At 35.5% G+C, this 14,752-nt stretch overlaps 1 protein-coding gene and 1 long non-coding RNA gene across 10 annotated transcripts; one reads left to right on the forward strand and one right to left on the reverse strand.

Moving 5' to 3' along the window:
• The first annotated feature begins 233 nt into the window (after nucleotides 1–233).
• On the forward strand, nucleotides 234–11,504 carry LOC110633323 (disease resistance protein At4g27190). Of its 9 annotated transcripts, XM_021781875.2 has the most exons (10): nucleotides 235–574; nucleotides 1,363–1,435; nucleotides 2,197–5,464; nucleotides 5,548–5,613; nucleotides 6,269–6,390; nucleotides 7,042–7,106; nucleotides 7,992–8,180; nucleotides 8,973–9,287; nucleotides 9,372–9,560; nucleotides 9,660–9,787. In XM_021781875.2, the coding sequence occupies exons 3-4, from the start codon at nucleotides 2,687–2,689 to the stop codon at nucleotides 5,569–5,571; spliced, it is 2,802 nt and encodes a 933-aa protein (XP_021637567.2). In that variant the 5' UTR covers nucleotides 235–574; nucleotides 1,363–1,435; nucleotides 2,197–2,686; the 3' UTR covers nucleotides 5,572–5,613; nucleotides 6,269–6,390; nucleotides 7,042–7,106; nucleotides 7,992–8,180; nucleotides 8,973–9,287; nucleotides 9,372–9,560; nucleotides 9,660–9,787. The 9 variants fall into 9 exon arrangements, with proteins under 9 accessions (XP_021637578.2, XP_021637567.2, XP_021637576.2 ...); XM_021781884.2 differs by lacking the exons at nucleotides 1,363–1,435; nucleotides 9,660–9,787 and adding an exon at nucleotides 11,116–11,504; XM_058133724.1 differs by lacking the exon at nucleotides 1,363–1,435 and having other exon boundaries at nucleotides 9,704–9,790.
• Nucleotides 11,495–12,849, reverse strand: LOC110633325 (uncharacterized). Its single transcript, XR_002490806.2, has 2 exons — nucleotides 12,000–12,849; nucleotides 11,495–11,771 (listed from the first exon to the last, which is right to left on the reverse strand). It is a non-coding gene; the product is annotated as an uncharacterized LOC110633325 (long non-coding RNA).
• Between the last annotated feature and the right edge of the window lie 1,903 nt (nucleotides 12,850–14,752).

Here is a 14,752-nt window from a genome sequence, read left to right on the forward strand (position 1 = left end):
AGATATTAAAGCGCATATATAATCACATAATATAAAAAAAAATAAAAAAAATAAAAATTTAATATGGTTTTACATTTGCTTTTAAGAGAAGAATGAGAAAAGAATTTTAAAATAATTTTTAAATATTATAATATTTATATTATACTACTTTTTAAAAAAGTAAAGTTATTTTCTTTTTTTATTTTTAAATGTCTTAATTTTTTTTATTAAATTTTTATATATCTAAACGTAAAAAAATTAGAAAATTGTTTTTTAAAAAAATATTTTCCAGTAAAACAAATGATTTAGAAAGTCTTTTATTATAAAAATGTAGATCGCAAATAACCGAAGCCATTTTTCATCTCTTCCCTTCTTTTCCTCCGGCGCAGCCGTCGCTCTCGATTTCTCCGAAACGGCAACTTCTTAAGTCTCATCTTACGCTGCCGCCCAACCCACAAGGCCTCCCCTTCTGCCATCGCTAGCCTCGTCTCAATCTCATTTCAATTTTTTAGTATCTCCTTCAACCTTTCTCTCATCTCAGTGTCGGCTCTCGCTTCTACACAAACGACCTTCAACTTCAAGCTCGCCGCTCCTGGTTAGTTACCTTGGTGCTTTTATTATTTGGAATTCTGAGATTTAAGGTGTTTGGTGTTTTTATTATTTGGATCTCTGAGATTAAGGTGTTTTGTGCTTTTACTGTAAATTTTAAATAAGACTATGAATTCCAATTACTCTAAAATATTGTGATTTGGAGACTTTAGAACTCCTTACAATGAGTTTACTGTAATTTTTTTTTTTATGGTTTTAAGGTGTTTGGGGCTTTTATTATTTGGAATTTTGAGATTAAGGTGTTTGGTGCTTTTACTGTAAATTTTGAATAAGACTATGAAATCCAATTACTTTATGATATTGTGATTTGGAGACTTTGGATCTCTTTATAATGAGTTTACTGTAAATTTGTTTAAATAGCCTATATAAAATATAGTAGCAATTGGTACAAATATCTGCATGTGCATAGATTCATGTTTAGTGCATAGGTTCCTTGGTAAAAATTGCATCTGCAGTGTTTGTCTGAGTTCTCAGATGCATTTTACACTGAGTTGATTGGATTTGATATTCTCAACTTATAGTAATTTAGTTAGTGCATGCATTTTTGTGTATGGGTTCTTAGATTCTTTTTGCATCTAAAGTTATTAGATTTGATAATTTTCATGACTAAAGTGAGCAATAGATGTTCAGTCTTATAATTATGTTTTGTTAACATTGTGATTTTGCTTTTATTATTTGTGTTTAGAGTGTTTGTGCATAATTGTTAATATTATAATAGATATTGTTTTATAAAGTGTAATATTCTAAATCTTTTTTTATAATTTATCTTTGAAGGTATTGAAGGAATTTTTGTCAAGCTTTGAGATTTTGGGGTTCCAAGATTGTGTTTCTATGAGTTGTTATAGAAGTATTGTATTTTTGAACTTCCTGTTTTTATAATTTTTTATTTAATTTGTTATTATTTAGCATGTACTGTGATGATATTTTTGTCATGTTTTATGTTTTATGTATTATGTTTGTTTGAATTATGAAAACTTGGGTCAATATTTAGTGTTAGGTTGTTTATTGACTGAATTTGCAATGTTCGGGTTTGAGTTCGGGTTTGGGTAACATATTCTTTTCCATTTTTTCAGCAAAAATGCATAAAAAAAAAATAATGGGTTCGGTCGGGTTTGGGTAGTATGTGGGTATTAGTTATCGTATTCGGGGCGGGTTCAGGTAATATAAGATATATTTTATTCGGGTTTGAGATAAGTTTGGAAAGCACATATATGATATGGGTTCTGGTTCAGATACCTTAAAATTCGTGGGTACCCTACCCGTTGACATTTGTACCATTCCCATACATCTTCCATACCCAACAATACCCAATTCTGCAACCCTTAGGTAATATTAGGGTTCATTTGGATAAAAGAAATTTAAAAATTTGATATTTTATTGATGTTTTTATGGTTTTTAACTTTAAACAGAAATGCCAATACTCCATTCTAAATGCACATCTATATAAATCAATCTCCATTCTAAATGCACATCTATCCGAATCAATCTAGACCCTTAAATAATTCTACATAGGACTATACATTCTTGTGCGACTTTATATGCAGAATAGAGTTGTTCATTGTTCTACATCGCGTAGATGTTAACCATACTTTATTTCTTGGGTCCTAGTCCACAGGCATTCAACCTAGCCATGGAAGTTCTACTTTCAACAATTGGAAAAATTGGACAGTGCTTTGTTGAGCCAATTGGGCATCAATGTGGCTACTGTATTCACTACCACAGTAACATTGAAAAACTCGAGGAGCATGTTGAAAAACTAGAGGCAACACGAAAAGATGTAGAGGCATCCATAACTACAGCAGAAAGAAATGGTGAGGTTATCAAAAAAGAGGTTGAGAACTGGACATCAAGGGCTGATGGGGCCATATCGGAGGCTACAAAATTTCTACAAGGTGTTAAGGAAGTGAGGTTTCTTGATTGGATTTCTCGTTATCGGCTGGGAAGGAAAGTTGCAAAGAAAACAATAGCTATGGAGGAGCTTAAAAAAGATGGTAAGTTTGATCGAGTTGCCAGCCATGCACCTCCTCCAGGGGTGCTTTCCATGCCATCTCAAGATTTTGTGATTTTTTAAAGCACGAAAGAATATATACGGAAGATCATGGAGGCATTGAAGGATGAAGGAACCAGTTTTATTGGGATACAAGGAATGGGAGGAATCGGTAAAACCACTCTGGTGAAAGAAATTGCCAAAGAGGTTGAACAAGTTAAGCTTTTTGATGCTGTTGTAATGGCTGTGGTGTCACAGACTATTTCAGTAAGAAGGATTCAGGAGCAGATAGCAGAAATGTTGGGTTTGGATTTCAAGCAGACAAGTAGCGAACAAGGAAGAGCAAGGATGTTGCATACTAGACTAAAGAAAGAGAATAAGACCCTCATTATCTTGGATGATATTTGGGCCAAACTTGACCTTGCATCCATAGGCATTCCATTTGGTAATGACCATATAGGTTGTAAAATTATGATCACGACACGACGTAGACAAGTGTGCAATGCGATGGCCTCAAGAATTGAGTCCATAAAGATCGTCCGGTTTCATGTTCTATCAGAGCAAGAATCCTGGAGCTTGCTTAAGAGGAATGTCGGCGATGTAATTGAGTCTCCCACAATGAATTCAGTGGCAAAGGAGATTTGCAAAGAATGTAGAGGCTTGCCCATAGCGATTCTAACAGTTGGGAGGGCAATGAGAGGCAAAGACTTGGAACAATGGAAAGAGGCAGCTCTAGAACTTAAGCAAGCTCGACCTGCGAACATTGAAGGTGTGGATGATGAAGTATATAAGTGCCTTAGATTAAGCTATGATTACCTGAGGGATAAGGAAGCCAAGTTTATGTTCCTGTTTTGCTGTTTATTTCCTGAGGATTTCGACATTCCTGTGGAGGATTTAGTAAGATATGGGATTGGTCTGGGAATATTTGAAGATGTGAGAATACAGGAAGCAAGAAATAGAGCTCGTTCTATTGTCAACAATCTCAAAGAATCATGTTTACTTTTAACAAGCAAATGGGACGGCTATGTCAAGATGCATGATGTTGTTCGTGATGTGGCCAAATCAATAACATCTGATGTGTATTTTGCGAAAGCTGATGGTGAAAAGCTTGAGGAGTGGCCGAATATTGAAAATTTAAAACGTTACGCTGCCATCTCAATTATGCAAAGTCAAATTCCAGAATATCCTGCTTCTTGGGATTGTCCAAACCTACAAACATTGTTGTTAAGAGAAAACTGCAATTCGCAATTGGCTATGCTAGGAGGAGTCCTCAAAGGGATGAAAACCCTTAAAGTTGTTGATCAGAGAAGCAATTTACCTTTTCCTTTTGAAGAATCAATTCCCCACATCTCACTTGGTCATCTCACAAATCTCCGGACATTGATTCTCCAATATGGTAGAGTGGGTGATACCAGTTCCCTTGAAGAACTAAAGTTGCTAGAAATTCTTAGCTTCAGAGGAAGTATATTTACTGAGCCAGTGAGTGCAATGAGAAAGTTAACTAGTCTAAAGTTGCTGGATTTGGAACATTGTTACCATCTTCCACACATGGATTCTATATTCCCTCACAATGTCATATCCAGTTTACCCCAGTTGCAAGAGTTGTACATGTGGTCTTCACAATTAGAAAGGTTTGGTAACTTTGAAAGTTTTGACATAACTGAGTTGAAATCTCTGCCTCGCTTAACTGCCTTCACAATTGTTATAAAGAATTTTGAACACATACCTGAAGGCTTCTCTTTCCCTGATTTGGAGGTTTTCAAAATATCCATAGGATATGGACGTGTTTTCCCTGATCGTATGGAGAAAATAGCTAGATTTTTATCTAGAAAAAATTGTTTGAATCTTAAAGGTTTAATCAAAGATCCAACAATGTGGGTTACCAGGTATGGTTGCATCAAGCCATTACTGCCGAGAACAAATGATCTCTCTCTATCTAAACTCAAAGGGTTAAGAAATATCTTTCCCCTACTATTCTCAGAGAGAGATCTAAGAGATAGTTTAGCTGTCTTGAGATCTCTGTATATCAGCTACTGCTCCAAGCTCGAGTACTTGATCAATGCTGAAGAATGGGAGATTCTACCCACAACACAGCAGCAGCAGGGAACTTGTTTGGTGGACCTGGAAACATTGTCGCTTTCATATTTGAAAGCCCTAAAAGGATTATGCAAAGGTGAGCTACCTTATGAAATGTCCCTGTCCATGATGAAGCTCAAAAAGTTGAGGTTTAATGGGTGCCCAAAATTGTCAAATGTTTTTGGTTCTCTTAATCCACAGCTACAATTGAAGGAACTTGAAGTGCTCCAAGTGGAATGTTGCAATGCTTTAGAGTATATATTTGAGAAGAAAGAAGATGTTCCTCCCCGTTTATGGGAACTTGAGTTGAAAGATTTGGGAGGACTAAAGCACATATATAAGTGCTCTACTGAGTTACTTGACCTGGGCAATCTAGAGTTTCTATACATTAATTGTTGCAACAAACTAAAAGCCATCCTTCCTGCATCTGCTGCGCAAAGACTTGGGAAACTGAAAAAATTGTATTTGGAAGATTGTGATCAATTGGAGGTTGTTCTTGCCAAACGGCAAGAAGTAGATGATAACTGTGAGAATTTGGTGTTCTCTCAACTAAGAGTGCTTTCACTAAACTGCCTTCCCAACCTGGAAGGATTTTGCACGGATTATACCTTGACTTTCAAATGGCCATCCTTGGAAAAGGTAAAGGTGGTTCGTTGTCCCAAAATGCAAATGTTTGCTGCTGTTGTGGATTCTGAAGGAGACTTGAGCACACCAAAGTTGGAGATGATCGAAGTAGATGGTGTTAACATAAAGCTTGATGGAACAGATATAAACAGAGTCATGCAAGTCATGCAAGCCAACTACAGAGGCGAGGTACGTATCATTATATATATATATTACGTTTTCAGATTTCATATTTCAGACTTTATGTGACAATCAACAAATATTTGGTTCAGGGAATTGCAGGTCCTTCTAACTGACCAATAAAGCTGTGTGCAGGGAACAACAAATAAAATGGAGAGGTATTGTATAAACTTGTTGATGTTCTCATTTCTCTGACTGTGAGCTTCTATTATTGGATTTGCAACACCCTGGTCTAATAAAAAAAAAAAATTCGGAAGAGTCTAGAAAGAGAGAGGCATCTGGAAATAATAATAATAATAATAATAATAATAATAATAGACCAATTTAAAAGTGGTTAATTTGGCCACTAAAAGGAAGAAGCTTCAAGAATCACATAGGGAAGGGGAGATGAGGGACACCATGCTCAAATCAGCCAAATTTGGGTTAAAATCGACCATCCCCAACCAAATTTTGCCATTCTTTTTCCCACAAAACCTTCTCCCTTTCCTTTCTTTCTACATAATCAGTTGAGTTGCTGAAATTTCCACCAGAAAACACAAAATGAAGGAAGAAAAACAGGGGCAGCGGCTGTCCCTCACCATTCACGGTGTACCCAGCACCAATTATGCCTCCTAAACTCTTACTCTTTTATCACCATAGATGACCCTCTCTAAGCCTTCTTTCCTAACATGAGTTATTTGAGATGGAAGGGAAATTGAAATTTGGAGAAACATAGTTTGTGAGTTTTAATACACAGCCAGACAAAGAAAAATTTCAATGAGGGGATTTACCATTGAGTTCACCAGAGCTTCTTCCGTTTGTTGGCATTTCTAGGTAGTTCAATTTGCTGTCAATGAGTGCAGCTCAAACATTGGCAATGAAAGGGATGCGTGTGAGCTGTGCTGGGCATCTCTCATTTTCTGCTTTTGGCCTTTGGGGTTTTACATCAATGTGAGGTAAGTGATTTCTATTAAAGTTGACCCTTCTCATTAATGAATTGCAAGTATGATTTTGGGCTCTTATACAACATGCAAGTATTGGTGGGATTAGTATTAGTTTTAGGTATTAGTTAAAAAAATGTTGGTTAAAACTGTACAAATTTTATGCTTGGCATGTTCAGTCAGAGGGAATAAAGAATGAAGCTTAAGAAATAGATAATTGTATATAAGCAGTAGATGATAAACTTGTATATAAGACTAGACTGAGTGAAAGTTGAAGCTTTGTATTTTTTTTTTAAGATGTGATTTTAGAATGCAGCTTGGGAAGAGGATGGTTATATGAGCAATAGTAAATTAAAGCTGAATGGTTGTTGGAAGTGAATTAAGGTAGTAAGTTATGAAAAGAAATTGAGAAAAAAAAATCATGAATTTAATTTTGAGAAAGTATAAAAGCATAAAAAGGAATCTTAACTTGGGGATTTTGAAGAAGGGAATTGGTTTGTCAGGATGATATGTCATTTCTTAATATTGAATTGAGATTGTAATATTATTATTGAACTTACCATGGTAGTGAGATTAAGGCCAGGAAGTGTTATTTGATATTAAATTGAGAATTTATCAATGGGAATCATTGCTTAATATGAGAATTAATTTTGCAATGAAATGCAGGATTAAAAGTTTGGGGAAAACAAATAGAGCATGGCAAAATTCTGCAGAGGAGGAGGGTCTTTGAGGTCATATGAATAGTGTTTAGTAGTACCAAATTCTTCAATTTCTTCTGCTTCATTATTGAATAGTGAAGTATATTTGTTATTGAAATAATTTAATGGAGGATCACAGATTGAATTGGGGAAGCAAAGTTAAGTAAGGAATTTGAGATCTCACAGGTCTAAAAACCACTTTAATACCACTAAGCAAAAGCCCATTGTTATCAACACAGCACATATTGAAATCACACAGCATTTTACTACCATGGGAAGTGGCGCTGGGACTTGTGTGTGACTATTTGGAGAAGAAAGAGGATAGGTTAAATGGGGCCATTTGATTTTTTTTTTTTTAACATTAAAATAATATTTAAATAATAAAATTTTCTATCAGCATTTTTAAACCACATTTATATTTATATAAATTCCTCCATTTGCTAACCTCAGAATCTTACTTAAAAATTGCATAATCACAAAGTAATTTTTTTTTTTAATTTGCCCTAAATAAATTCCCCACTCACCACCTCTAAACACTGGCCCCCACATCCTGATACCTAAAGGTCCTAAACTTTCACTCAATTGGCAAGCATGATATTATTTTGTTAGCGTTTTCACGTTATTATGTTATTGGATTGTCATACCAACTAAGATTCCCAATTGATATAACGAAGAGATTATTAGGTACTTCCTGTGCGCATACAATCTTCTCTTTGAAAACATGAGTTTCATCCCTTATAATTAAGTAAAAATTATTTTACTATATATGAGGAAGCATTATTTTTTAGTGCTCCCAATGTATATAATAATTAGCCGATATAACAGGTTCGATATATAATTTTGAAGCCATAACCATAAAAAAACCAAGCGTTTTCTTGCATAAGCATGACACCGACCGTTTCTTTCTGCTACTACCAGACATCGGGAATCCCACTGTTTCACCGGATTCTTCGACAATGCAATCCATAGCCTCCTTTTCTCACCGCCTCTCTTCTCTTCCTGCCACCATCTCCACTGTCATTTCCACCAGAAGACGGCCTCCGAGTCCAAGCTCCCTCACTTCTGTCCATCTGCTCAAGTGCATTTCACTCTGGGACCCTTCCTTAGGTTAGTTTTGCTTGGTTGCTGAGAAAATGTGAGAGAGAAAAGAATGGGAAAGTTTTTGATTTTGAATTGTTTGCATGTGTTTGATGTTACTCTTCTAATTGAAAAGGAAAAATGTTTTCTTGGACAGTTGTTTACTGGTTTTAGCTGCATTTATTGAGAAATTTAAAATGTTGTTCTTTTTGTTTTGGCTCTAATTTGAATTCTTTTCAGTAAAAAAATTTGTTAGCTTCAGTTTGGTTGCTGAGAAAACACAAAAAAAGATACGGAAAATGCAAAAGAGAAGAGAAAATTTGTGTTTGAATAGAGCACGTGCTTTAATGTTAATGATTTGCAGAAAAGAGGGAAATGCTTAACTCAATGGTGATTTACTGGTTTTTGAAATTTATGTTCTTTGATATTCTTGGTCGAAATTTAAATTATTTAACTTGGCTTTGTAAATGATCTTCTGATTTTTCCATAGCTAACGAAAGATTCAGCTAATGCTAAATTTAAATTTTAGTTCATTAATTGTGAATTTCAGTTGGTTAATTAGAAAAATTTTCTGTGATTTTTATTCTCTTTAATTTCATCAGTAAAAAAATGTAGTGGTGTATAAAGATTTTTTTCTTATGCAATTTTAACTTGTTTGAAAAATTAATTTAACAAATTAAATGGTTAAATAGAATCATTTGAATACTGCTTTTAGCCCCTTTTGGGTTAAAGTGATCTAGTATTTAATTTCAAGGATTTGTATGTTACACTTAGGACCCTTATTTAGAAATTTGATTTTTATTCTGATTTGGTTTTCTTTAGCTGCTGAGGGAGCAAGTTTCGCAGACGCTGCCAAGCATGGAAATTTAGTACTACCTCACTATTGCATATTCTCTGAACAGCTAACTCCGGTTACTGTTTACCGATTCTTGGTTAAAGAAGATGGTTAAAGAAGATGATGGAGCAAGGTTCGTAGAAGCTGCTAAGAATGGAAATTTAATTCCACTTCACTATTGCATATTCTCTGACCAGCTGACTCCAGTTACTGCTTACCAATGCTTGGTTAGAGAAGATGACAGAGAGGCTCCAAGCTTCCTTTTCAAATAGATAGAGCCTGGTTTTCAGGTTTCAAGTGTTGTAAGAACCATTAATTTCTTTCTTGTTTTGGATATAGGTAAGAATCTTTTAGCTGATATATAATTATTATTATTAATGACTTAGGTACGCCAGTGTCATTGGAGCTCATTAAGAAATTGAAATTGTGGCAAAAGAAAATAAGGTTACAATAATGGACCATGAAGAAGGGTCTCTGACTGAAGAGTTTGTTGAAGATCCAATGACAATACCAAGAAGTATTTCAGAGAAGGCTAGAAACCCAAGTTATTACTGAACTTCCAGAAACTTTTTGTGGTAAGAAAAGTATGCAGAGGATTTTGAATGTTGCATAATATTCTCTCTTTTTCCAATGCACAATTCAATCATGAACTTATCAAGTATTTGAACATACAGGTTAATTAAACTAACATTGAAATATCTAATGATTGGATGCATAGCTTGGTATGCCGAATATCAAATGATATAACATGCAAAGACTTAATGGCACTGTTGTCAAAGGCGCGCCCCGTGCCGTCAAAGTCACGTGTAACGGTTCGGAAGTTCCCCACTCCTATTCTTGGCAGTTGGCAAGGCCGTCACAAGCTGTCTCTTGCCCTATGGAGCTAACTAGTGTGAATCTGTACAGGTAACGTGCCAGAAACCTCGAAGATGCTTATTATTTGGGCTTATGCGAGCTTGCCAGATAGGGGGAGGCTGACCTGGGGGCCCTGGCCAAGGGGGACCTAGGTGCCGCACGGGGCTAGAACTCCCGTCCCGTGACACACGCCTCAGGCACGGGGCGCCCCCAGGTGCAGGTGGCGTCGCCCAATGGAAGGAGAGGTGTGGCACCCCACCGAGGCACACCAAGGCGTGAGGTGCAAAAAGACGCACCCCATGGAGTCGAGGTGCAGGGAAAAAAAAGGTTAGGGTTTCTTTTTTTCCCCCTTGGTTTATGAATACAGTTCAAAGGATGAGTAGCCATATGATCATCATGGACGATAATGATGGTCACGCTGAAGATGAAAATTATGATGCTTCAGAACATAAATTTTGATTCCATCAGATCAGCGATCTGCCATAAGAATACATTAAAATTAGGGTAGTTGAAGAGATGATGATTATGATAGTAGAGAGCAGGCCCTTCTGGAGGCTGCCTGCCTCTCTCTGTCTTCACCCTCACTTTTTTTCTCCATCAGTTCAGTGATCTATCATAAGAATGCTTCTTTCATATGGAGAAGTGGAGTCTTCTCTTTCTAGAATTGTGACATATGAAATCGATGGCGTCAATATTTCTTAATATAGTTCTTGAAAAAGAATATTAATTCTTGAAAAAGAATATTACTTGCATTTTCAAGCAATAGTGGAGTCTTCAAATACTGGTTGAATTGCATATGTAGTCGTGCTTGTAACTATTACAATGAGCCAATAGAAGCTTAAAGTGCAGCTTGAGTAATCAGTAATGTACATCTAAATGCCCTTAGAAAGTAATAAAGCGGCCACAGTCGCATAATTTTTCGGATTTCATTGTTTAAAAATTTAAATTCAATTGATGTTGCTTAGCTTTCTGAGTATCTTCACTGTCATTATCAATTATCAGTTGTTCATAGTGGTTTCAAACTCAGTAATGTTCTTCTTGGCAAGTACACAGTTGCTAATATGGGTATTTTTGCTGCACAAATTCTGCCTGTCTTCTGAAAATTCACAAAATGATCAATCTAGCTCAGTCATTACAAAGAAATTGATTGGATGTGTTGCTCTTAAGTGAAAAACTTTGTACATTTCTTTGAATTCCATTGACTAGCATGCATAACTTATAGCAGCTTATCATTTAAAAATTTCATTCTAAAGGTTAATGCAGAAAATGTCACAGGTGCAGGTTTGTCTATTCAAGGATGCACAAAGTTTGGGGATGCTTCTGTTGGAAATGTTAAAGCAAAAGGACCAACTTATGGCATGTATCAGGAGGAACTGAACCTCCGCAACTTAACTAGAATGGCATTTGCCTGAGAGTCGAGAATATCATGGATTCACAACTAGAGCCTGAAGAAAACACATCACAGAGAAAGCAACAGTGCTTGGTCTCTGTGATTCAAAGCAGGACTTTGATGCTCCATGGAGACACCTAGAGACTAAATGAAAATAAGAGATGTGATTAGGGAATTATATTTGGCTTGGAAAGCAAAAGAAAAAGAAACGAGAAAACATTAGAAAATGTAAGATTTATGAGGGAAATCATGAGAATCTGTAGGTTTGCTTGAATTTTTTTTTATTATTTTATTTGATTCCCACAGAATCTCAAACTCTACGCTTGGCACCTGAAAACAACACCAGTACCGACAGATTAAATGAATGACAAGGCATTAGAAAAATGTTAGATTTATGAGGGAAATCATCAAATTTTTTCCCTTGCTTGAATTTTTCATTTAACACTCAACTGCCATTGAGCTAAAGCTGATTGATTGGTTGCTTGAATTCCATTTTATGCGTCTGTAAACGATCATCTGAAGCCATCCCAAATACCGAAAGCTAACCCACAAAAGAAACAAGAATAACTGGATTCGAAACTCAATAATCAAAAACCCTGAGCAATTACAAAAGATTATCCTTATAAACACTCAAAAATACGTTGATAGTATAGCTCTTAAAAACCCAGAATTTACAATTCAGACACAGAGAAATACATAAATCTTAAAGAATTAATATAACGTGATTAGATAAATAGTACAGATTTCTTAAATCATATCAAAAGCTTACCTATCATCATCGTTGATCAACGATTTCGGAATTCGTCACGGATCTCGAGTGCTGCTCTATGGACCGTCCAATCGAAATGAAACCAGTCCTTTTTCTCCTTTCCAAGAAATATCTCAGATGAGACCCATCACCTGAATCTCTGATTTCAAGCCATAACCTGCTCTTTTTGAAATTTCAATGGCGTTAGGGTTCGAATTGAACTGAAGAGAGCCTTTTCTTCTTTTTTGGGACGCTAAAAGATGAGTATTTTAGCTACTTTTCGCAGGAATTTTAGTCCGTCGTTTTCGTCATCACAGTGCAGCTCTTGCTCTTGCTCTCTCTATGAGCTTCGTTCGATGCCATTATTAGCTTCTTCTGTTGTTTTTCGGGGGAAGAAACGGTGTTGTTTCAGAGATTTCAAGTTGTACAAGGTAAATTGAATGGAAAAAACAGTGTCATTGAAAGCTTGGGAAATGGAAATGGAAGTTTCTGAAATCATATCATCCTGGAAAAGTTATTACGTGAGAGAGATCTTCTCGTTTAAACCTCTGAATGCACTATTGTTTGAGGGATTTTGCCTTCAATATAATTACAATTCGTTTCGGATCATACCCATCAACCTCAAACAAAGCTTGCTGCCTGCACTTTTTGGAGAAGATTATCCCACATCGGTATCTTACAAAACAAAACAATAGAATATAAAGATACTGTCGACGCTGATTCAGCGGCGAGCCTGCTCAGCGAGGAGCCCTCGCTGAGTGGCTCGGCCAGAATTTTTCTTTTTAGAAGGAAGAAAAAAAGAAATTTCACCTTCCATTTTTATATTGTTATCAAAAAAACAAAAAAATTTCTTTCACAGATTAAGCTAATTTTAAACTGATAAGTATTTTTTTTTCCTTTTATCATCTGAATAAACATTTATTATTTAAATATCAACCTTTTAAATACTCTATGTTGTCTGCTTGACACAAAGCAATCTGTGTTTTGGACATTCAAGCATTAAAACTATGTTACCTAATAAAAAGAGTTCATTGGGTTATGAGTTTGCTGAAACAATTTGGATACTCGGATCTAAACCACTAGTCTATGTGATAATTACAGAGGAAAATCGCTCAATTGCTACGGCCTAAATTCAGTAACGTATCGCAGAGAAACTCCTTCATTTATCAATTGATGGAGAATCGAGAGGCAGGAAGACTTTTAGTCAAACTTGTAACAATACATACATTTTTTACTCCATGCACTTGCACATTGTTTTCACTTGAAAAGATTATTGGCAGAAATGGCTGTGTTTTTTACCGTTATCCTGGGATAGATAATTTGAATATTATATAATTAGTTTTGGGATGAATTTAAATTTAAAAAATAATATTTGTGATGAATTTCAGTTAAATTTGAGTTTAACATATTGGGTATTTATTACCTAAATTTATTTATATAAATATTTAATTAAATATAAAATATATAATTTTTTATAAAAATATTTATAAATTTTTTATTTTTTATTTTAAATAAAATGAAATTAAATATTTTATAAAATTATTTAAATTTTTAAATATAAATTATTAATTAAAATATTTTTATGCAAAATATTAATTAAAATATATAAAATTAAATGAGTTCGAGTTTTATTTTTTTGTAATAATAATCGAATTTGAGATAGATTTAAATATTTGAGAATAAATTTTAATCGGGTTTAAGATATGTTCGAGTTTTGATAATACTAATCGGGTTTGAGTTCGGGTAGGATAATTTTCACGGATACCTTTGTAACACCCCTAATTTTTAAATTAATTATTTTATGGGTAAATATTAATATTTTATTTTATTTAAATTTTGAGAAATTATTTGAAATTTTTTGAATTTTAGAAATTAGATTTGATTTTTACGAATTAATTTAAAGACCACGTGGCAAAAATAAAAATATTTTTAGACTCTACGAATTTTTCTAAGTTTTTTGAAATTTTTTTGAAATTTTTGAGCCTCGTTTTTTGTCTCAGGGCAGAGTAAAAATTCAATTTCGAGTATCCTAAATCGAACAGGCTAAATCGAACTGAATCGAATCGGATCAATTGAATTGAACTGGTCCCTTCCTTCTTTTCTTCTTCTTCCTTCTCTCTCCCCAACACCCCACTTCTCCCTCCCGTTTCTCTCTCCTCCCTCTCCCTCCGCGCCGGCCACCGCCTCCCCACCCCTACCTGAGTCATCAGCGACCTTCCCCGCCCCTTCCCTCATTGCCGGTGACTTTCCCCGCCCCTCTCCCGCTGCCAGCTGGCTTCTAGGCCGCTGAAAAACTACGCCAAAAGCTCCTCAGTGCGCGCGCGGCGCTTGGACTTCCCGGACCAATTATGACTGCTCCGACCACCAATTGGACTAGGTCTTGCCCCAAAACCTATCTACACCTCGAGAGCTTTCCATAGACACCAAGAACACAAAAATCCGTTAAGCGGTTTGTCCAATTTTTATCCAGAAGTTTTAGCCCATTTTGACTTTTGGGCTAGATTTCTCGAAAATCGTAAACCCCACAAAAAAATTTGAGAGTACCAGAGTGTTCCCCTCGACAAGAGGTTCGCAGCAATACCCATTTCGAATTTTTTCGACACCATTTTCCCGTGGGTCCCATGAAACTTCGCAGTGTTTTTCGAGGCATTAAATGAGCTTAATAAATTTTGTAAAAATTATATACTAATCCTCGTGTTGTGAGCTTCATAAGTACGCTCGTTTCGTGAAAATTCGACAGTTGCTCGGGTCTGCAATTTTGGGCCAGGCAGGCT

Source organism: Hevea brasiliensis, chromosome 14, assembly GCF_030052815.1.
Source record: "Hevea brasiliensis isolate MT/VB/25A 57/8 chromosome 14, ASM3005281v1, whole genome shotgun sequence".
In the NCBI taxonomy this organism is placed as follows: domain Eukaryota; kingdom Viridiplantae; phylum Streptophyta; class Magnoliopsida; order Malpighiales; family Euphorbiaceae; genus Hevea; species Hevea brasiliensis.